The sequence below is a fragment of the Humulus lupulus genome, chromosome 7, assembly GCF_963169125.1.
Source record: "Humulus lupulus chromosome 7, drHumLupu1.1, whole genome shotgun sequence".
Lineage (NCBI taxonomy): Eukaryota > Viridiplantae > Streptophyta > Magnoliopsida > Rosales > Cannabaceae > Humulus > Humulus lupulus.
The window spans coordinates 10,607,465-10,629,102 of NC_084799.1; the positions used below are offsets into that span (position 1 = coordinate 10,607,465).

Here is a 21,638-nt window from a genome sequence, read left to right on the forward strand (position 1 = left end):
ATGCACAACAATAGAAATAAATAGAATTAGAAAGAAAGAATAAAGATGCCATTTTCACCCGTGCCTACCTTCTATTTTTTTTTTCACCTAGTATTCAGTTCTAAATAGAGTTTAGTTAATGGAACAACATTAACGAAAACACTTTAGTACTTCACCACCCTATATTTAATTACAGATTAGGAAGAAAACAAAAAGAAATCAATAGTTGATGGAATTGCAAGAAATCTCACGGCTTAAGCCCCTTTCTGTGGCAGTGTTTCGAAGGCTGAGATGGTATTCTCGAACTTAATCCGATGGAGAGGGGCACCGCTTTGCTTTATAGCACAAGCTGTTTTGTCTTCAAGAGGGCAACGTGCTTTTAGCATAGAAAATACGTGATTGTTTAGCCTCCTTGCTTTCTTCATTGATTCTATTAGGGACTCCCATCCCTTCACCCAAACAACAGTACATTTTATCAAAAGATTATATAAAACACACATGATTTTAGTTTAGTATAGTCTCTGCTGCTACAATACTAACATGCATGCATGAGCCTGATTATTGATTTTGAAATCTTAGTGCTATAAGCTTAAAATAGACGGATGGTTTTTTTTAAAAGAAATAGAAGGCAATCTTGCATACCTGGGAAAAGTGAGGATTCCTGGGTGATTGTGTAGATGACAGAGTCTCTACTTCTGCGACATTGAGGACTTGATGTGAAAAATCGAAAAGCTCAAAATGTATCTGCTGCCCAAGCAAATATATCATGGTGCAACCACCCCACGCTACTGAATCACCCAGCAGTTCATGATTGTTTGAAGAGACTTGCCCAGATTCTTCCAGATATCCCTACAATTCAAGGATTATGACATATTAGCAGGAATACGCGATATACAATATTCAATTTTTCCATAATATTGGCCTACCGAAGCCCAATCACCGACCATTCTAATATGGATTCCCAAAGAATATTAGAAGTCAAACTTGCTTACGCATATGTATGTGCCCTTGCATGTACATTATTGTAATATACTTTCTAGCAGTAAAATGAATGTGGTGGCTATTGATTGACATTATCTCAGGGATCTGTATCAAAGCTGTTAGTCTCCTCAACTTTGCATTCTGCCAAATTGCAGAGCTAGACCTAAATATAACCTTCCACGAGTTTAAAATGTAGAGGGTTGCAAAAAGATCAAGAAAAATTAAAGCAACAGCTTTGAGACTAGCCATATACTAAAAAGCAATATGTTTTCACATCTGTAGTTTGGCTTTCAAGATAATTTCTTCACGATCTCAAAAGAAATCGCACTAAAAATGAGGCAACACATACACTCAGAATTTAAGAAGTATGCCATTATAAAAATAAATAAATAAAAACCACTTGAAACTTTTCCTTACAATTTGAAGCCCACTGTATATTCGGTAGAAATCCTTTGAAGTTGTAATGTCAACAAATCCTGTTTTGGGAATAGCACTCCATTTACTGCAATACTTATCCAATGCTGCACTTGTAAAGGCAAGGGCATATTCAAGCACACTTCCAGTATTCATATTTGCCTTGTATAAAAGATCTGCAATTGGAGGACACTTCAATATTTTAAATGAACTATAAAGATAGAAGCAAGATTCACATATCAATTTAGGAAGCGGAGAATTTAAGTGATCGTCATTATTGAAGGCTGAAAATATTCCGAGTAAATGTTTTGATTTCTCACAGACAACATTCAAATTAAACTAATATCTGCACAGCTTGATGATGTCTCATGACAACAATGTTGCAAAGAAAGCAAGCAACAAGTGTTAAAACTATCTTGCCCCAAAAGAGCACTGAACTAAATATATGGGAAGAAACTCACTAGTGAAGAAAACCATAATCACAATACTTGGTAAAAATTTAACCCAAACTTCCAGGGAACCACTTTGTCGCAATTTCAAAGCTCAAAGTAGTTACAATCCAAAAAATAATTTATAAGACCACCTTGACACTGCATCAAATTCAAAAGATTTTGCCCCCAAAAAAAAAAATCAAAAGAGGATATTGATAATTGATGCATATTTAAACTACTCTCCGCCTAACCCTACAATATTTGAGGAATAGCTATGTAGATGTTCAAGAAAACTCGAATCTCAAACTTTATGAGAGCAAACCACATGTATGACCATTTGAACTACCTGAGAATCGATGATATATACATACAGTGAGTTTTTGAAATATTGAATGTTCAGCTCTGTACATACAATGAGTTTTCGAAATATTGAATGTTCAGCTCTGTACCTGCAGCTTCTGCTTGTTTTGATAGGGTGCTGAAAGAGGTTGGATTTGGGCACCCTGGCTTAGATAATATTGCAGCAGTGACTGATTTAAAGAGACTGACAATTGGACTATCTCCACCATCTTGAGAATGTAATACTTGCCCATCTGCACTGGGGAGTAAACCCAGCCAAGGGGCTGTTTGCATGAAGTGCCAGGTATCTACTTCTCTCTGTTCAGCATGTGAGATGGCAACAATAAGATTCAAGTGGCCAGAAACACTTATTTCAACTTTAACTAACCAATTAGATGGTATGAATTAGGTTCATCCTCCCATAATATGACAAATTCTGGCAAAGGAATTCTCCATAATATTTCCGTGTTAAACTCATTTTGAGTGCATTTGGACAAAGTTCAGGTTTAATGTTCTTATATATGATTGTGATCTTTTCCTGTTGCACATTACTTTAGATGTCCGTTATACTTACAATATGGGTTTTGATTTATAATCATCTCAAATATGTAAAATTAAGCATATGGGATACCAACCAACACTATATCAAGAAGCCCCATCCAATATAACACACTTCCAATCTCCTTTATCCCCAGGAGAACCTCTGATTTGAGCTCTGATTTTGTTCCCCAATTAAGATGTTCTTTTACAAGCCTCATACAACCTGTGCATAGAGAAATCTTCACACAGATCAGGAAATATTATCCAAAAACTCTTAAAAGAATAATATTGAATTTGAAGAACACGCAATATAAACAGAAACATATGTTAGAAAACATAAAACATCTATTAGTGATTAGAAATAATAATAAATTTCACTTGATTTTAGGTATAAAATGCCACAAGAGAATGGTCGATTTGCAACATAACATTTCAGCAGCAATAACAACAATTATATTATAAGGGTCTCAGTGTTGGATATGACACGTATCATGTTTCAGGCATCTCCAGTCCATTTTGAAGACTTCAGTAAAATTATAGCAAAAGCAAGGACACCGACATACTTAATTTTATAAACAAACTCTAAAGAAAAGTCTTCAAGTTCAAGTATAATAACATCATGTACCTGCCACACCTCCATCAAAAGGAAGCAATCCAATGGACTTTGGCAATGATTCTTGCAATCCAGTGATCATTGGTTCAAGTGTTGTTAGCTGAAGCAAGCAGGAAGAGATCATAAATTTATTTTGTTTTGAAATACTGGATGTGAATAAGGACTTGTAATGGATAGGAGGAACACCTTATTTGATATATGATCAAGAAGTGCCCTAATAAGCCAAGGCAGAGATCTCGATCCTAGAAGCTTGACAATGGAGAACAAATGAGGAATTCCAAAGAAACCACTATGAAGCCGTGCAAAACTTTGATGAGCCAAATTTAATTCCTATCACGCCAAAAGCCAATGTAGCAGAAAATAAGACTATCCAGGGAAATCAAATATTTGATGGAAAGCATTATTATACTTAGTTATTAGAAAAAAACATAAAAGTTGATCTCTGATATTACTTGTGGTGCATGGGAAATAGATTCTTACTTGAGTACCACAATAGAAATTAGGCTTTGCATAGGGAACTGATGGCTTTTGCACAGGAACATGTGGAACCTTCGATGATCTAATAAAACGCTGAGTAGTGTTGCAAAGGATAAAGTTTGGCAAGAAATCATTTTGCATCTCTGACCATATCTGAAAGACATAAATTGATTAAGAGAAAACTCACAATAACGCTCCAATATTTTTTTTTTAAAAATTGCGTCTTAAATTTTCCCACACAGTAAATAAGATCCTTTTGTGTGTGTGCGTGTGAATACTCGTTCTATTAATTTGAAGCTAAAAGAAACTACCTCTACTCATTCTATTAATTTGAAGCTAAAAGAAAATGCCTCTCAAGTGACACAAGTCAGCTGGAAAGCCTATCATATTAGAATAAAGAAAATGTTACTAAACCTGTGAAGCAAGTCGACTAGAAAATGACACGAGAGATATATTTTCTTGCATCTCATTCATCATCAAACTGAAGGAATCTATTGAAAGATCTGTTGATAGCAAATCATGAGCATGCTTCAAAATATCCACTAACTTTTCCAACTCCTGAAACCATAAAATCACATTTAATGAGTAAAAGAAAGAAAGAAAGGAGGTGTCTCTCAATGCTCCATGACAAAGACAAATAAAGTCAATCAACTTACGACTATAGCACAAAGGTCCTGAGACTCAAAACGATCAAAGAGAAATTCAAGATTCTCCCTAAAAACCTTATTCATCCGCTCAGTAATCAAGCTTCTCAAGTTAATTGTCCTCCCAAGTAGCTGTATTTAACAAGTACATAGAAGTGGAGAGAGCCAAAGTTAAAGATGTTGATCTTATGATATCAAACCCCATAAACATAAATAAGCATAAATTTCTACTATCTAGTAATAAAAGCGCCCCCCCCCCCCCCCCCCCCCCTCCTTTTTTCTAGATAACAAACTAAAAAATATTATTTACCTTCACTCTAGTCATCTTTAGGAGTGCAGTAAACCTCATAGGATGGATAGAAAATTTATCACCATTATCTGATGCAAAGAGGAATGAGGGATCAAGTAATTCACTGCAAATATATGAACAACAATATTTATTAGCTATCTCATAGTTCCTGTAAAAGGAGTAATAATAGCATTCATATTCCGGTGGCACAGGAGAAAAAACACAAACCTCGCTGCCCAGCTCTTGTAATATGTAAATACAGTGTCGCACAGTTTAGAAACAAATAAGTCAAAGCAGTGATCCACCTATAATTTAAAAAAAAAACGATATGACGAATCGTCAAGAAACTACTTTGGGAAGGCAAAAAGTATATCCATGAGTGGCAGTGTAAGAGAATATCCATAACGTAATAGAAGATGCTTTCGATCCAGCAAGGGAATTTATTGGTCCAAACTAAAACATGTATTAAAAAAAATTAAAACATCTGATTGAAGAAAATTCACACGACTTGGGCAAAATTTCCAGAAGACTCTGCTTTTGTAATAAATGATTATCATAACTCGTTTGTACTAAATATTAGCCAAAGGATAACATTTTCAAAGATCAATAAACAATCATCAAGGAAAGAATATAGCGGACGGTAAAACAAGGTAAGAGAATACTTATTGCCCAGTAGGATAAATGGAAATACAAGAATAAAACTACAATGTCTCAAACTACTTCAGAAATTTCTATACCTCAGCCTCAATTTCATCATAGAGGAAACGTTGTTTCAAGACAATTAATGCTTGCTGGGCTGAATCATTATAGATGTCAAATGGCATTAAAACACTCTCAATAAGACTCGCGTTCTGTGACTCAAGAACATAATCCACCAACATCCAGGGAAGAGAGCATTCAATAGGAAACTGAACAAGGAGAATAAAAATGTTTCAATAAAATAAACAGGACTATTGATGATTAGTCAGAACAGCAAAGTAATAACTTTTAAGAAAATCGAGTGAGTACAACAAAAAAATAAATAACAAATAAGAATGCAAACATTTCACAATTTATGAAATCATTAGAAATTGTATCTATTTAAAAGTATCCCTCTGTATATATGTTTCAGCTACATATACTACTTCAAGTTTAAGAAGACTCCAATTCTAATGCTATAAAGTTGTTTATACCTGAATAACACGAGATGATTCCAAATAAAATTCTCTATACCATAGGAAGCCAAGGTCTGTCAAAGTTGCAACGGTTGCTGCGCATAGAATCACATGAAGGTAAGATAATATCATAATATTAATTATAGTTAATCTAGCTTATCAACTTCGACAAATTCAAAGGCTGGGTTACATGTGTGATATGGACACTCTTAGGAAAATGGGGCCAAAGTTGACTAAGCAAAAATACCTGAGTAATCCAATATATGTAAGAAAAAACTGAGCTTGTAAAAGAAGGTTTCCAACTGTTTCATATCATTGACTGGAATCTCAGACCCACTATTCCCAAAGAGCCCTCCAGGCTTCCTCAGATTACCACCAGAAACCACCTCATATATCAAAAACTGCAAGCAATGGACCTAAATATAGAAAAAGAGCTTATCAATTTCTTCCCTCTTTCTTTTAGGAAAATTAACTTGTTAATTAGTTCAACATCAATGGAAGTATCAGCTATCCCAAACGCATAGATGGTATAAAGTTTAACACGAAGACTACACCACCTCCTTATAGCTTCATAGAATATTGTGTTCGGATATTTATATTTTCATTTATGTGTAAGAGGATTTAAATCAAAGATGCACAATTTATGTCTACATTTTATATGTGTGAGCCCAGGCAAACAAGTGTTTTGCATGCCTGAGTAGAAAATCAGTACTGTATGTAATGATGATCGTGTCTGATTCTCACACATGTAGACTTTCTTTTTTTTTCTTTAAAAAGAAACTTCTTTGTATTAATAATAGTGAAAATACAAAGGTAAGAGATCAGGGGCAGATCTCAAAAATTTGAACACGGACATGTAAACATATGCGAACACGAACATCATATTGCCCTAGTAGTTTTTTCAGAAACAAAGCACCACAACTTGTATTATTACTGACAAGAATAATACAAACAGAAGAAGGTGTACAAAGATATTGCCCTAATAGTTAAGTGAAAAAATTTGAACCAATTCATCATAAAGTGTTTCCTTTAGTCCAATTCATCTCAAACATAAGTTTTTACAATTATTTTGATAATAGAAACTGAGCTAACATCAAAGAATTAAAACACACAAAAATAGAAAAATTAATTAAAAGTGAGAGAAAAGAAACCTGAGAAGCAGTTGGTGCAACAGGCCTAGGGAAAAATACATTTCCTTTGCTTTCTTCCCCTCCATGCTGCAGAGAATGCATCTCAGATTCAGACTTGCCTGTGTTTGCCATCCAATCTGCTGAAAGGGTCCGCATATCAGAAAGAATCCTGAAAATTAGCAATCAAATCAACATATAAGTTTTTTGGAACATCCTACTCGTAATATAACTAATATACACAATAGGATATTAAATGAATTTGCCTTGAAATTCAGGAAAGGAAATATTTTCATTTGGAAATTTGTTGTCTTACTAATGTAATAATTCTAGGCATAGTGTATATCAGGGTAGCATCAACTTAATGTCCAATTGAGTCAATCAGAGTAAATAACAAAAATGTTAACCATTTAAATAACTAAATGCAAAGTAAAATCCCACCTAGAGAGATCCTTCTTCTTCCGAAAGGTAGTCTTCAACATAGTAGCCAATGTATTCTGGACAAAATCCTGGACCTCTGCATGTATTGTTTCCCATAAAGCATCAGCCACCAATGTATCACATTGCTGCATCATGGATCCAATGCTTTTAACATAGCTAACAAGTTCAACCAGGGCTTTCCTTTCCTCTGAACTGTAATTATATCGTACAACCTGTAATACAAAAGGAAAAATCAAGTCAGTATCTGCAGTTGGAGCATGCACTATAGTGGGGTGGCCAAACCAGCATCTATCATGCTAAGTATGGTGTTTGGAGGAGGCCAAAAATTAGAGAATCCGTTTCAATTCTACATCTATTGGAGATGATACCTTTTCGTAGTCAGAAAAAGATGCTGATGCCTCCTGTAATTCCAGAGGAACATCTTTGCAGGGCCGAGAAAACTTCCATGCACATTGTTCCCAGATGCGTGCAGTCCATCTGCTTAAAATCTGAAAACCTTCAACAACCATATCATATATGCTTCCCTTAACTTCTTTGCACCACTCAGCATCTGCACTGTCCGCTGATTTCAGCAACAAGAGCTGCAAAAAGAAGTCTAGGTAAAATGGCGAATCTACTTTTCATAATGACTCATAAGTGAGGATCTTCATATGAGAACCAGAGAGCACCTGGTTCATGGCGGAAGCAAAACGAATAGTAAAGTCATCATGCTCAGCACGGATAGATCCAATGTGATTAATGATCAGATAATGTCTCTGATAAGTAATAATGTCAAGGCTTCACTAAAAAGGAGACAGAAAGTAATGCTTTAAAATATGTCAAGGCTTCACACAAAAACCAAAACCTTTTAAGAATTATGTTCTTTTGAAATTGCCAAACAGTTCTAGATAGACCAAATAGAGTAAAACACTCTAGAAATGTTATAAAAAGTTTGAGTGTGGCTGTATTATCCTGACATGTACATTAAAAACTCAATGTTAGTTTATTTTTATTTTTTTAAAGAGAATATATTACAAATGTATTGCTGACTGTAGAAAGAAGAAGGTTAAATAAAGAGAATTTACTCATTTGGTACCTTATGTTTTTGCAAAATATCATTTTAGTACCCTCTGTTTTCAATAATGCTCATATGATACCCTGTATTTTAAAATTATACATATTTGATACCCTAAACTCAGATTTAATAGATAAAATTTTGTCAATATGATCAAACTATCATCAGTTATATGTAATTAAGTAATTAAATTTAAATTTGGAACTTACATAATTGACAGCAGTTTGATTAAATTAGTAAAATTTTATTAATTAAATTTGAGTTTAAGGTACCAAATATGTAGGATTTTAAAATTACAGGGTACCATATGAGCATTATTGAAAACAGAGGGCACCAAAATGATACTTTGCAAAAACACAGGGTACCAAATGGTTACCTACCCTTAAATAAATGTTAAAGCGCACAAGTCCATGATGAGACGTATTTTTTCTGTCAATAAGGATGCTAAGCTAACAAGAAAGATGGTATATGGATGAGTCGGTGACTTGACTCACAAGGAAGGTGGTACACAGAGTATCAGCCGGTGACTTGAACAGCATATAGAGCAAAAAAAAAATACAAGATTCTATGTCAAAGGATATTCTTGTACTTCGCGCACTGGAATCTCGTGAGGTGCAGGAATAGTAAGAAGACGGGTTTGAGAAGAAAACTTCTGAAAATACATTGATAACTCTTTCATAATTGCAGCAGGAGAAAGATGAAGATCTGGAAATGCGGGAATGACTGGATCATTCTGCAAAAGATTAAGAAAATTACCAAAGCAAACTTTCTAAATATTTAAATATAATCAATTATTCCATATATGATAACCCATGTGTTATGTGCCACTTTAAGTTATTGTACAATACCTTAAATATGTTTATCAGTCTGTTGATTTTCACCCTTTTGTATAGAGACTCACTATCCTTTTCTGATGATGTTGCTAAGACAACAAGAACAGGCAAAACTCGCAGTAGAATGTGTCGTTCCGGGAACAGAAGTGCAAAATCCAGCTCAAGTGACTCAACAGCAAAGACTATGAGAACTTGAAGAATGTCCTCCACACTAAATCAAGTTAAGGAGCTCAAGGGAGATAACAAACAATAAGATATGACCCTTCAACTACGTGCCACAAATGGCAGAGAAAATTATTTCATATCTCCGCATATTAAAAAAAATCCTGAGTATAGAAGAAAAATCAAGGAAGTTGATGGAAAAAAATTTCTTCACATCATATGAAAATATGCAGGGTCACATGTGTGGTTTATATCGGATACTTGTTCACCCGGAACATCTCAACGTGCAAATTTAATAAAATAGCCCACCGTGTGCTTAGAAAAATCTGACAGATGAAAATGGAGGTTATTACTACATTGCAATATCTTATTGATTATATTTTTTGTTAATAATAACTAACAAAAACCCAAATGGTTCCATTATATGGATTAAGTAAGAGTACTAGGATCACGCACCTGCAAATCATCTAATTCCTCTCTCATTGAATCAGTGTCATGCCACTGAACACTGACTTGTGTGAATGTCCTGACAAATTACCCATAAGACATAAGGATTTATCATCAAATGGCACTCTTTTTTTGTGAAGTGTATATTCTTTAAAAGAATATGAAGTAATTAAATTTTCAATGGGTAGCAGCCATTGAAATTACTTAACATGCTATCTTTCCTTTAATATTTCTAGGTATTTCGTACAGTAATGTATACTACCTAGTACAGATATTCTGCAGAATTAAATTAAGAACTATGTGCATTAATTTTATCAGATTTAGCAATAGTGAACAAAATACTTGCTGATAAGAAATTCAGTTATGTTTTGTTGTAGAGATCGGTTTATTGTCTTACCTTTTATACCAAGAGAAGTCGTTAGGTATACTTGCTTTAGCATTTTTAAGATGATCAAGTTGAACCAAAACGTCAAGTAACTTCAACATGGACCTGGAATAAATAATAACCACCAGGAAAATAGGTAAGGTCATCATCGTGTTAAGAACATGGGTATTGGAGACAAGAAAAAGCTCAATCTTAAAATGTTACATACTATTTGGATAAAAAATAGAAAGATGTTTTGCATAGAATGTAAAAGAATAATTTTACACACCACAGATGAGTTACTGTAGGGCCATTTATACGTCGCTCAGGCCTAGAAAAGCGTTGCATGTCAGCAGCTAACTGTAGATAAATGACATTTATACTAAAGTGAGTATTTCGTTCTCAATAATACAGTTTTTTTAATTAATTAAAAGTACATGAGCTTATACTTTAGATGCAGCTGATGCTTGCCATTGCTGTATTTCACGCAGACGACTCATTTCCAAATCCAGAACTTGATACGTTTCCATATACAAGTCACCTTGACTTTGTTTCATAGAATCAGGAAGCTGCAACATCATTTCAACAATGTATACATAGCATCAGAATGGCAAGAGGTGGAGAAGTTAAAAGCCACACAACTTGCTTACCAGAAAGAAATTGTACCACAGAACCGCGAGGATTAAGTCTAACTACATGACCTAATGTTAACAGTGACACTAAACAAAGTTTCTCCACAAGTATTAGGAAAAAAATAAATTTTAAGGTAAGTATTTTAATATCCTATAAAAGAATAGAAATTTATATATCTTTATGATGCTAATTAATATGGAAAACGACTAATGTGATAGAGTTGTATTGTTGAGATCCAAAAGGAAGGTTTTACTTTGAACTATAACCATATTAACCTGAGGTAGCGCTTTGACACAACTGCGATATGTATAAAGAACTGATGACATCTCCTTTCCTTCTTGAATAAGAGCATTCTGCACACGTTGCATTGTTTAATTTAGAACATCAAACCATATTGAATAAGAGATTAAAAGATTGGTAATCATTGTAACTATTGTATAAATAAATGCATTAAAGTAACATTATATGTTAGTTATATGAATATAGCTCTTAGAATACCCTTAGGAACAAAAAGAGCTTCATACCAGTTGATTAAGAGCTTTTGTATCTTCTGATAGAGATAGGCGATATGCAGAAACATCATTATACTCTACAACAATGAAGTAATAGTTTTCAAATGAGATATACTTCAAACTTTTACAAACACAACCATTTAACACTAATAAAACCATGGCAAGTTTTCATTTAGACTTCAAAATTCTATTAACTCAAAACACTAATATAGCTATAATTTTTCAAGCAAGGATAGTGATAACTAAACTTGTTGAAGTAGCACTAATGAAATTTAAGTTGAGCTTTTTATGTCCCACGACATAAAAAGCAACATTCCATCATTATTCTCACAGAACCACCAAAATAGAAAAATAAATAAATAAAAACGAAGAAAATAAAAAAATTCGCATACCAATTGGACTTTCAGTTGCACCTCTCTCTGTTAACACCCAAATTCCTGGTCCTTGCACTTGTGCTTGCTCATCCTAAGAATATTTATTCATTATTATGCAAATATAGAAATAAAAAACAGAATGAACTGCACTTCAAATCTCAACCCTCGTACATGTATTGATTAAAATGTACATGCATTTAGGTCGTTTCTCAAGCTAAATTCATTCAATTGCTACTCAAATTCCACAAAGCTAACATGATAATCGCATCTCAAACAAAACTTAACCAGAAAAATTGTAAATAATACACCAGCTAAATTTAAGTCCCGTACATACATACAAGAAGTAATCATTTTCCGCAAAAATAGAAATGAAAAAAAATGTGTTCACAGGAAATACCTCGAGTGAGAATGTAGATAGCGCCGCAATGGCTTCTTCCACAGGAACAGCCATAGTAGTAGTAGCAGAGGTCTTAGCTACGATCTGACAAAAATTGAATCATCGCAATTCGGCAAACATTTTGAGCAGAAGCAGAAAATGGAATTGCTCAAAGTAGTCAACACATTCTCTTCACACACATATATATACATATTATCCAAAATTCATGGCTTACCGGATAATTTGGGAGAGAGGAGATCGGAAGAGAGAGAGTGAGTGAGTCGCATTAGGAGACGTTGCTCTGAACTCTGGCTCGTCTCCTCTGCTTTGTAAGCGCTGTCCGAATAGGAGTGGTTAGAGAAACCACTACTACACCGAGTGGGTCGGACATGGAGGACATTTTTGGAATTTACTTTATTTTTTCTTTCTTTCTTTTTTAAGTAAATATTTTATTATAATTTTCTAATTCTAACACGATCTAGTAGTGTTTTAAATAATGGGAAAAAAAATCTTACTCTTTACGTATTAATTATTGAAGATTAAAATGAAAAAGTATGGTAAAATATGTACATATATGTATGTATTTTGTTGCTTGTTTTTGCTGCAACTATAATGACTGCATTATAAATTGTTTTCCTTTGGTGTCACGCATCTACTAAATTTCAGCACCCACCAATTAGGAAAAATTACAATATCCAAGTCTCGAGTGTTTGGTGGCACGTTATACATATATGCCTCATTTATTTATTTATTTATTTATTTTTTTATACTAATGTTCAGAAATTAATATTATTGTTGAGGAAAGAAAAAAAAAACAGATTGAGAGAAGTGTAATAGAGATGAAAAATGACATGTAGTTATTATTTCTAAGTAATGTTGTATTTATAACTAATGTTTTACGTAGCTCTAATCTTGAGTAAACTTGTTAGTAGTAGCATAGCTTTCTCATTACTTAGGTTTTTATTTTTGGTTAAAAGTTTTTGTGTGTTTTTAGTTGTTTAATTAATTAATAAGTTGATTCACTTAACAGATGAAAATGCATTTGAACAAAATAATATTCTTAGATATACAATCCTGATCTTGAATGAAAGCCGAGACCAGAAGAGCGTTTTCCTTTACTTATTGTCAATTTATCAGTAATATGAGGCGTTTTAATTAAATTTGCTAGTTATTATTATGTAAATTTTGAATGTCCATTATATTGTTAATATGGTGGGCTTTCCAAGCACCTTAGAAAGTAATCATTAAGGTGCTTTACAATAAGCCGATTAATCTTCAAGGTTCTTGGTGGGTGTTTTAAAAAAAATAATGATAAATAAAAATAATAATAAATGGAACCAATACTAACAAACAAAAAAATAATGTGATCTTCCTCTTTGGCTTTTACAGGCTTCTATAGTGGTAAGTTTATATAGCTATTTCCTGATAATTTACACCTGCACTACAGCGGATTTCAGCTTTCGATTGGCAGCCATGGAAAATACATATTTGATTCTGGAATCAGACTAACCAAACAAGGAAAATAATGACAAACCAAATCATTTCGAAGGCGCATCATTATTGGCAGAATTTTCGTTCTGTCTTGCAGAAATCACCTTGTCCAAGGTCTCGTCTGGTACTGTGATTCCAGTAGTCTCCAAATCTGCAACTATAGCAATGGCAGCATCCAGCTCTCCAAGATCAACACAGAGAGAAATGATTTCATCGTAGAGGGGACTGCAGCATATGAGAGTAGAACATCTTCAATTTACGGATTCATGATGAAAATTGTGTTGGAAAAGGACATTGCTACAAAATGTAAGCAAGTTTGATACATTGAAATGCAACCGAAAGGCAGCCTTACCTCCCGAATACATAACCTAGACTGTGCGTTGTCTGCAAAATCGTCAAGAAAGCTGAAGGCATAGGAGCCTTTATGGCTGCACGCAGGATCATTGCACAATCCCCAATGGTGGGTGTTCCACCCAATTCTATAACCTGCGATATATGCCAATTTTTTAGTCTCAGACAAAATATATGTATCAGTACTTATCTTTAGTTAGAATTATCAGCCGGGTTCATCCAATCAAAAAGCAGGCCATATCTTCTTTAGTTCTCATATGTCAAATTTTAATATTAGATTAAAAAAAAGAAAGAGAAAAGCAGAAGATTAATAGTAAAGAATGATGGGAGCATAGTATGGTAGGAACTTACCTTCAGCATAATTTTAATTGCCAACTCAACTTCCCATTCCTGTGACCATCTTCGAGGAGGTATTTTCTTCAGTTCTTTCTCCCATGTCCAACCCCAAACATCTGCTATTGTATACATATCATCTACATCAAACACCTTCCTATTCCTCAGCTCCTTAAATGCCTCGTATACATCTTCGGGAAACCAGTCATCGTCATCATCATCCTACATCCATTTGTAAACCATAGACATATATTGGAAGATGTTAAATTCATCCCAAAAGTTAGATAACATGCCAAACTCTTCATTTAAAACTATAAATTTGTATATAACCATACATAAAGAAAATGTTAACATCTAGGCTTTAAAAAATGGCAAAATTTTCTTGTGGCTATATAAATGCACATGCTTACCACTTCATGCTTTTATATAGTTTCATTCTGTGCAATTTTTTTTGGACAAGAAATTTTCTTATGTAGCGACAGCGTGAGAAAAAGCAAGTAGAAATGGATAGGGCCTATGTTCAACTATGACTATTTAGAAGAATGTGAATAATAATCTGAAAAACCACTAATTTCCATACATCGGCAAATCTAGAGGCTCTCCTCCTTGACTTTTTAGATGAGGTTGTTGTTTGATCAGAATCCTTCAACAACTGCACCCCAATCATTTGAAGAGGTTTCTTAGCTTCAACTCGCTTTTCCTTGACTCTTTCTGCATCTTGGCCCTCAGTTTGTTCTACCACATCTGCCCCTTCCACCACCTCCTCCTCTTCCTCATCCTCCTCATCTTCCTCATCATCAGCTTCAGCATCAGCATCAGCCTCATCATCAGCATCAGCATCATCATCTTCTAACTCATTTATGGTATCTTCCACGGTATCAACTTCATCCAACACAATTTCAATATCCGATTTGCCTGTATTTACGGAATTTCCATTATCACCATTCAGGCCTTCTCCAAGGAACCGGCGTTTCCAAAACTCTGTATCCCCTTCATGCAGCTTAATCCGTGAGATTAGTTCATCCAGCTCTTCATCAACCTGCAAGATAAATTAGATTTGAATGTAACTACCAATTAAATTTGAAACCTAAGGTGCAAGCCAAAAAGAAAAAACTTTGCTACTCATAAACCCAAGTTACCCAACAAAAGACTGGCACATCAAAGAAATCTCCGATAACATAGAAGGCCATCCCAATTTGGAAACACCCACAACAAGCCAGTGGCCATGTCTAAATAAATTGTGTGAAATTATAAAGAAACAAAAGAGAACTAAATGGAATAGATAAAATAATGAAAGGCCTACCTCTTCTTCCTCCTCTTCGACAGGAGGAACCCAAAGTGGTCGACCGCGAGAGCGGTTTATTCTCCTTGCCTTTTGGACACGCTGGTAAAGAACATTTCTAGTACCATCAGTTGGCAGACCTTGTGCTTCTAGCTCTTCTTTTAATTCAGACACTACCATCTTACTAGCAGCTTTTGGCTTTAAGACATTCTGTTCTGGACCCTTTATTATTTTCCATAACCTCTCCTGTACTCTAATATAATCTGATTCAGATACATTTCCAAGAGCTGCAGGTCCTTCATTCCGTAAAGCTCTCAAAAGCTTTCTATGATAAACTTTCAGATCCTCAAGACACCTTTGCTTGAATGAGGCTTCCATAGGGTTTGAATATATAAATCCAGCAGCATCAGGATCCAAAGGAGTTTTTCCTCTCCGAGGCACCCATCGTTTGCGGTCACCAGTAAGCCCACCCTCTGCAATGTATCTGTTAAATATAAAAAGGAAAGTGAACTCCTCATAATATCATCATTAAAATGAATTAAAAGTAAAATGCCAGATCATAATTTAGAGAAGATTATTTTGTTGCAGAATATTCACAACACAGCCACAAAAACTCAAGCAAATTATTTATAAAGAATTGTCAAATACCTCTAGAGTTTTCTTTATTTATGGAAAAGAAAATAGCAACAGGAGCATTGGAATCCAACAAATTCACTAAGTAAATAGACAAACAAGGAGATCCATTCAAGACAAGGGAATAATTTGAAGTGCTAACAATGAGAATAAAATTGATGGAGACATTGTTGTAGACTTGTAATGCACAATTGAGAGCTGAACATATTGAGCAAAATATGAAGAAAAACATCCAATCTCATAAGTGTAGGGGGGGCGGACGAAATTTTACATCAACAAAATTATTATTTATATGCACACCTGGCCACATAATCAATCTCATATCCAAGTTCAGCTTCTTCTTGCAAAGGTTCAATCCAAGAGCTTACGAGAGTGCGATACTTTTTGCTCAAGATCATGGCTCGTGGTGGAATTGGTTGGTTATCTTTGGCCATAGCTTCTAAAGCTTCTAGCAAGTCAACAATTCTCCCTGAATTCAAACATACTTTATCAATTTATTTAAGCTTAACTGAAACATGCATAACATAGGTAAAAAACCATAACAGGTCAACCATGAGCAGTAATTCAATTATAAAAACAAAAACGGAAAACAAAATAGAATAGAATAGAATAGAAAATGGGAAAGAAAAACAATCCCAGTAAATCATGATGAAAAGATAACTATTGCAATAAAGAAAAAGATTTAAGAGAGCGATGTCTGTCAAATGCCTAAATTAGTCATCTGGCTTAATACGTGTGAAAGCTTAATGTTGCTATGAGCATTGCATCTATACAATAAAATTAGAAATATTAAGTTAAAAGTAAATTAACCAACTACCAAATACTAAACTAAAAGAAATTGCAACACATTTTTATGCCAATTTGGTTGCACGTGCTTAAAACAGAATATTGAAAACAAGAGCAAAAGAAAAGATGAACTTCAAAGACTGAAATTATGTATCCAAGAAAATTAAAAGATAAGTATGTGAATACCTTCTCGACATAAAGCCCGAAGATACAAAGAAAGAGGATCTCCAAAGTTTCCGTTATTGTGTAGAACTATTGTTCCCCCTTCAATGTTTTTAAGGGCACGGAAATGTCGTATAGCCTCTCCTATTACACAATACTTGGTAAAGCATTCTACTAGCAACCTGAGCAAGAACAATGCCATTTTATTATAAAAACACACTCATGAAGCTCTACAGACAAAAATGAAATGAATACCTGTCTGACAAAAAGTAAAACCAAAAAATGTCATACAGTATAAGAAATATCATATGCATTTAAAACAATGGACCATTTGATTAATTTTATATTGGAAACATTGCAGATTTGAAATCCTACAACATCAATAAATAAGTTTCAGACAACAGAATATTAATCTTTAAAGGACAATACGAAAAAAAAATTCTTCCTATTTACTTCCATTTAGTTAACATTGTCACGTCCAAAACAATTAAGGCTTACACAACTTTTACATAGATCATATACTTCATCAGGAAAGGTATTTTGTAAATTCAAATTATTGATATCCATACTCAATTACTAAAATGCATGTCTATGCACAAGACATTGTTCAATTACAATGTGGCATCTGGCATCATAGGGGAGATGAGGAATACAGAATGATATGCCAAAAAGTACTAACAACTAGTAACAATACATTAAATGGCCATTAAAAATCATGCTTAAGAAAGAGTTTAAATAAATTAAACTTGATAAGAAAATGCTTACGAGTAGGTCTTCACATTAGGCTGCAAACGTTTGTGGTCTTCAACCATCATGCCAAGTAACTCAGCAACATCTTGCACTCTACATGTCATATGGTAACACCAGTCACCAGGATAATGAGCATTTCATGAACATATACAAATTAAAAAAGGAATATACTTATATTATATTTTGAAAGTGAAAGTTAGAACTCACTAACAATCAATAGTGATCTCTATGAAGGCTACTAAACAAAAAACAGATTCATTTTTGTACAAGAGAAATTACCTGTCATAAGACTCAGCTCTGGTATATGCCTGGATCACCCAATTATATGTTTCTGTATCAGGTTTCATGGGTTCTGAAATTTGAAAGAGATTGTAAGAAAGAAGCCTAAAACATAGAAAATAAGTATTCCTGAAAAGTTGCAGAACACTCCATATAAGACAATACAAATTTCTCATTGTAAAAAAAAGTTTAAGCAGCCCTAGCATCCATAATATCGACATTGTTATCTGACATTACTACAAATGCTTTATCATAAACAAGATTGCTAACACAAAAGAAATGTAAACTAAACATACATAAAAACATAAATGTGAACCTTCTCCATATTGCATGTTCTCAAATGTAGCAAAAGCGATTTCAGGGATTCCACAAGTAGCCTAAAATAATCAAAGAAAGATAAATTATTATCAGTCTTGCACTAACGTTCTATTGACATGAAATGAAGTTAAACCATAAGCAATTTATACCTGCACACTAAGGAGACAATTGAAGTGAAAAGTTGTGGCCATGCGCCCTGCAGATTCCATTTCATAAGCAATATCTAAAGCATTGGAATGATCTCCGATTTTGCAGTCTTCTACTATTAAAAGGTCATAGACCTCATCAGTAGCTCTCAAGCCACCTTTGGCACCCCTCAAGAAGACCCTATTGGCATCCTCCAAATGATTACTACGAACCAGTTCCTCTGCCACAACGCACCAGAAAAACGACATAATCATGACAAAGCGCAGCATATAAATACACAAGGCTTAGCTCGGAAACGACCAAAGTACCGTACCAACAAGTATAATCCAAGCCCCACGAATGTCGTATTGTAATTTCTCCATTGCAGCAAGGATTTCTAACCCATTCGTAGCACGACCCTTCGACCCAAACAGTCGAATTAGGGCGACGAATGTTTCATGGAGAGGACGAAGACCTGCGCTCAGCTCCCTCCTGAGCGATTGCATCTGTATTCAGCACAAAGTGACGGTCCAATCCTTCAATTTCGCCCAGAATTTTAAAAAAAAAAAAAACAAAACAAAAATTCAAAAAAAAAAAAAAAAGTTTACCGCGCTCTCTGTATCGCCATTGAAGACATGAGCAACGATCAGGCCATGGAAGGAGCGTGGCCCGGGGCTGAGGCCAGCGGCGATCATGTCATAGATGACCTCAGTGACGCCAATGGCGTCGTGATTCCTGGCGCGTACCATGAGCTCCTCCATGAAGATGAAGCGAAGGCCTTTCTCGGCGGTAGAGTCATCGTCCTTGGGCTGCCTCTTCTTCCTTCGGGTACGCTTCTCTGGGGCGGAGGTGGCTGTGGCTCGGACGAGCAGAACGGCGTCGTATTTGGGTTTGGGGGAGAGAAAGGGGAGAGTGTTGAGGCGGGTGGCGAAGAAGGTGTGAGAGCTGAGAAGGAGGCTAGACATTGGGGAGTGGAGTGGATAAGATGTCTGGCATTTGCTACTGTATCGCGGGAACCGGGGTTTTAGCCGTTTTCACAAGGTTTTAGAATTTTGCAAAGGAACAAACCAAATCTTTCTATTCTTATTTGTCAAAAAAAAAAATTAAAAAAAAATATTTCCATTCTTAATGGGTAACTACATTAAATAACCCTATTGATCCTCATATTTATATTTATGACTCTAACCCTTAGTTAAAGTTTTTCACAATTTTTACTCTTTAAGACAAAGTTACCCCTTTGTTAAACAAATAATTAGAAAGGACGCTATTTTAGTTTTACTCTTCTCATCCCCTTCCCGTTGAAAACCCTCCATCCCAAATCCAACTATCTTCCCGTCGAAGTTGCGGTGGTGTTGTCGTCTCCGGCTAGCACCCACCTCGTCCCACACCGATGCATGTCCTCCCAGTTGCATCATCATTGCCACATCCACCTTTTTTTTTACCCATTTCGTTTTCAGCCCCTTTTACACTCTTCCTTCTCTCTCTCTCTCAAATCTACCACAGCCCCCATCCCCTCCGCTTGCTCCCGACCCCACGAACCCACATTGCTGCCTCGCCGTTCTTCGCAGCCATATCGTCGAGCCCACGTCGCAGAAGCCCAAGGTTTACAACACCTAAGACTCCACACTCCCCTTGCAAGCCCGATACCATAGCCCAAGGTATTGTTGTTGGGATCCCTTGTTGTTATATTATTTATGACTCCTTTGTTTATTTTGAATTTGTCATATTGATGCTTTGAGATTTGATGGTTGTGGTTGGAAACATGTTAGAAGAATGTAAGGTTTGGACTTTGGTTAAATTTCTAACTACTTAAGGCATGTTTTAATTGGGAAATAAGGAGTGAATTTAGTGTGAATTTGGTGTGAAGTGAAGTTGTTGTGAACCATATGTAATTTCAGTGTGAACAATGTGTGAAATTGGTGTGAACCATGTGTGATTGTGGTGTGAATTTAATGTGAACCATGTATGAAGTGAAGTTGGTGTGAACCATGTGTGAATTTAGTGTGAATAGTGTGTGAATGATATGCGAACCATGTTTTGAAATTATGGTGAACAATGTGAGAATGATGTGTGAACCATGTGTGAATTTGGTGTGAATGGTGTGTGAACCATGTTCTGAACTTATGGTGAATAATGTGTGAATTATAAAAGGAAACTACACTAACTAACCCTATTATAAAACTGCACGACCTCAATTTCTAGTGTGTATATTTCTCTTTTTGTTTATTGTAATAAATTTATTAGCATATTATGTATGATATATAAGTGAAAATCAATTGTGGAAGGAACTTGTAACTCAAATGCACTAGTTTGTTATCAAATATATGAATGAGTATTATCAAATGTCAAACATGCTCAAAGTAGCTAAAGAATATGTACCATATTTATCTCCATTGTTTTTAATTGAATCCTTATGGAGTGTGTACTTCACAACAATTTATGTTCTTTTAATGTTTATATGTGAATTTAATTGAAAAACTAGTATCTTTTAATGATATAGAAAAGCTCATTTGAAATATCATTTTATTTCTGCAGAATGTAAGTAATATTTTTTTAGGTTTTGGGTTTTTTATTGAAAAATATCTTAGCTCAAGCAAGACCAACAGTGGGATGGCTTATGGATTATTATGTGTATATATTTGTTAAATACTAACTTTGTTAGAATTTTGTGTGAGCAGAGGTAAATTTAGTGTGAACTGTGTCTGAATTTGGTGTGAATTATGTGTGAGGTTGGTGTGAATTTGGGTGAGCTATGCGTGAACCATGTGTAAACCATGTGTGAACCGTATGTGAAGAAAGTGTGAATATATCTGAGTTATGTATTAAGCGCGTATTTAATTTACTTTTTCAGATGTCACTCCTCATGCTTCCTACTGAAAGGCATTATCCAGCAAAGGCTGCGTATAGGGGAGGGAGCATTATGAGTACAATAATAACAAAGTT

General features: G+C 34.8%; 2 protein-coding genes across 3 annotated transcripts; both read right to left on the reverse strand.

The window, feature by feature from the left end:
- Nucleotides 1–51: 51 nt before the first annotated feature.
- Nucleotides 52–12,578, reverse strand: LOC133790638 (protein PIR). Of its 2 annotated transcripts, XM_062228336.1 has the most exons (31): nt 12,420–12,578; nt 12,206–12,289; nt 11,827–11,899; nt 11,447–11,511; nt 11,198–11,275; nt 10,739–10,858; nt 10,579–10,649; nt 10,323–10,415; nt 9,935–10,004; nt 9,740–9,804; nt 9,332–9,527; nt 9,065–9,216; nt 8,098–8,191; nt 7,798–8,010; nt 7,430–7,641; nt 7,013–7,160; nt 6,109–6,277; nt 5,880–5,956; nt 5,445–5,615; nt 4,936–5,012; nt 4,729–4,831; nt 4,431–4,550; nt 4,189–4,332; nt 3,778–3,927; nt 3,484–3,627; nt 3,310–3,397; nt 2,780–2,907; nt 2,255–2,462; nt 1,378–1,550; nt 622–828; nt 52–428 (listed from the first exon to the last, which is right to left on the reverse strand). In XM_062228336.1, exons 2-31 carry the CDS (start codon nt 12,257–12,259, stop codon nt 234–236), a joined length of 3,858 nt encoding a protein of 1,285 aa, XP_062084320.1. In that variant the 5' UTR covers nt 12,260–12,289; nt 12,420–12,578; the 3' UTR covers nt 52–233. The 2 variants fall into 2 exon arrangements, with proteins under 2 accessions (XP_062084320.1, XP_062084321.1); XM_062228337.1 differs by lacking the exons at nt 11,447–11,511; nt 12,206–12,289; nt 12,420–12,578 and having other exon boundaries at nt 11,827–11,873.
- A 928-nt stretch (nt 12,579–13,506) lies between these two features.
- On the reverse strand, nt 13,507–19,739 carry LOC133790639 (uncharacterized). The gene is made up of 13 exons (XM_062228339.1): nt 19,304–19,739; nt 19,030–19,201; nt 18,719–18,936; nt 18,568–18,628; nt 18,252–18,324; nt 17,988–18,065; nt 17,247–17,404; nt 16,575–16,743; nt 15,663–16,125; nt 14,940–15,398; nt 14,378–14,581; nt 14,028–14,161; nt 13,507–13,900 (listed from the first exon to the last, which is right to left on the reverse strand). The coding sequence occupies exons 1-13, from the start codon at nt 19,658–19,660 to the stop codon at nt 13,723–13,725; spliced, it is 2,724 nt and encodes a 907-aa protein (XP_062084323.1). The 5' UTR covers nt 19,661–19,739; the 3' UTR covers nt 13,507–13,722.
- Nucleotides 19,740–21,638: the final 1,899 nt, after the last annotated feature.

Coding starts and splice junctions, on each gene's coding strand:
- LOC133790638 (XM_062228336.1), bottom strand. CDS start 12,259: ATGGCTGTTCCTGTGGAAGAAGCCATTGCGGCGCTATCTACATTCTCA. Junction 9,528..9,739: donor GAGATGTTCCGGGTGAACAA/GTATCCGATATA, acceptor AACTTGATTTAG/TGTGGAGGACATTCTTCAAG. Junction 4,551..4,728: donor TAAAGATGACTAGAGTGAAG/GTAAATAATATT, acceptor TGTTAAATACAG/CTACTTGGGAGGACAATTAA.
- LOC133790639 (XM_062228339.1), bottom strand. CDS start 19,660: ATGTCTAGCCTCCTTCTCAGCTCTCACACCTTCTTCGCCACCCGCCTC. Junction 18,937..19,029: donor GGCTTGGATTATACTTGTTG/GTACGGTACTTT, acceptor GCGTTGTGGCAG/AGGAACTGGTTCGTAGTAAT. Junction 16,744..17,246: donor TCGGGCTTTATGTCGAGAAG/GTATTCACATAC, acceptor GTTTGAATTCAG/GGAGAATTGTTGACTTGCTA.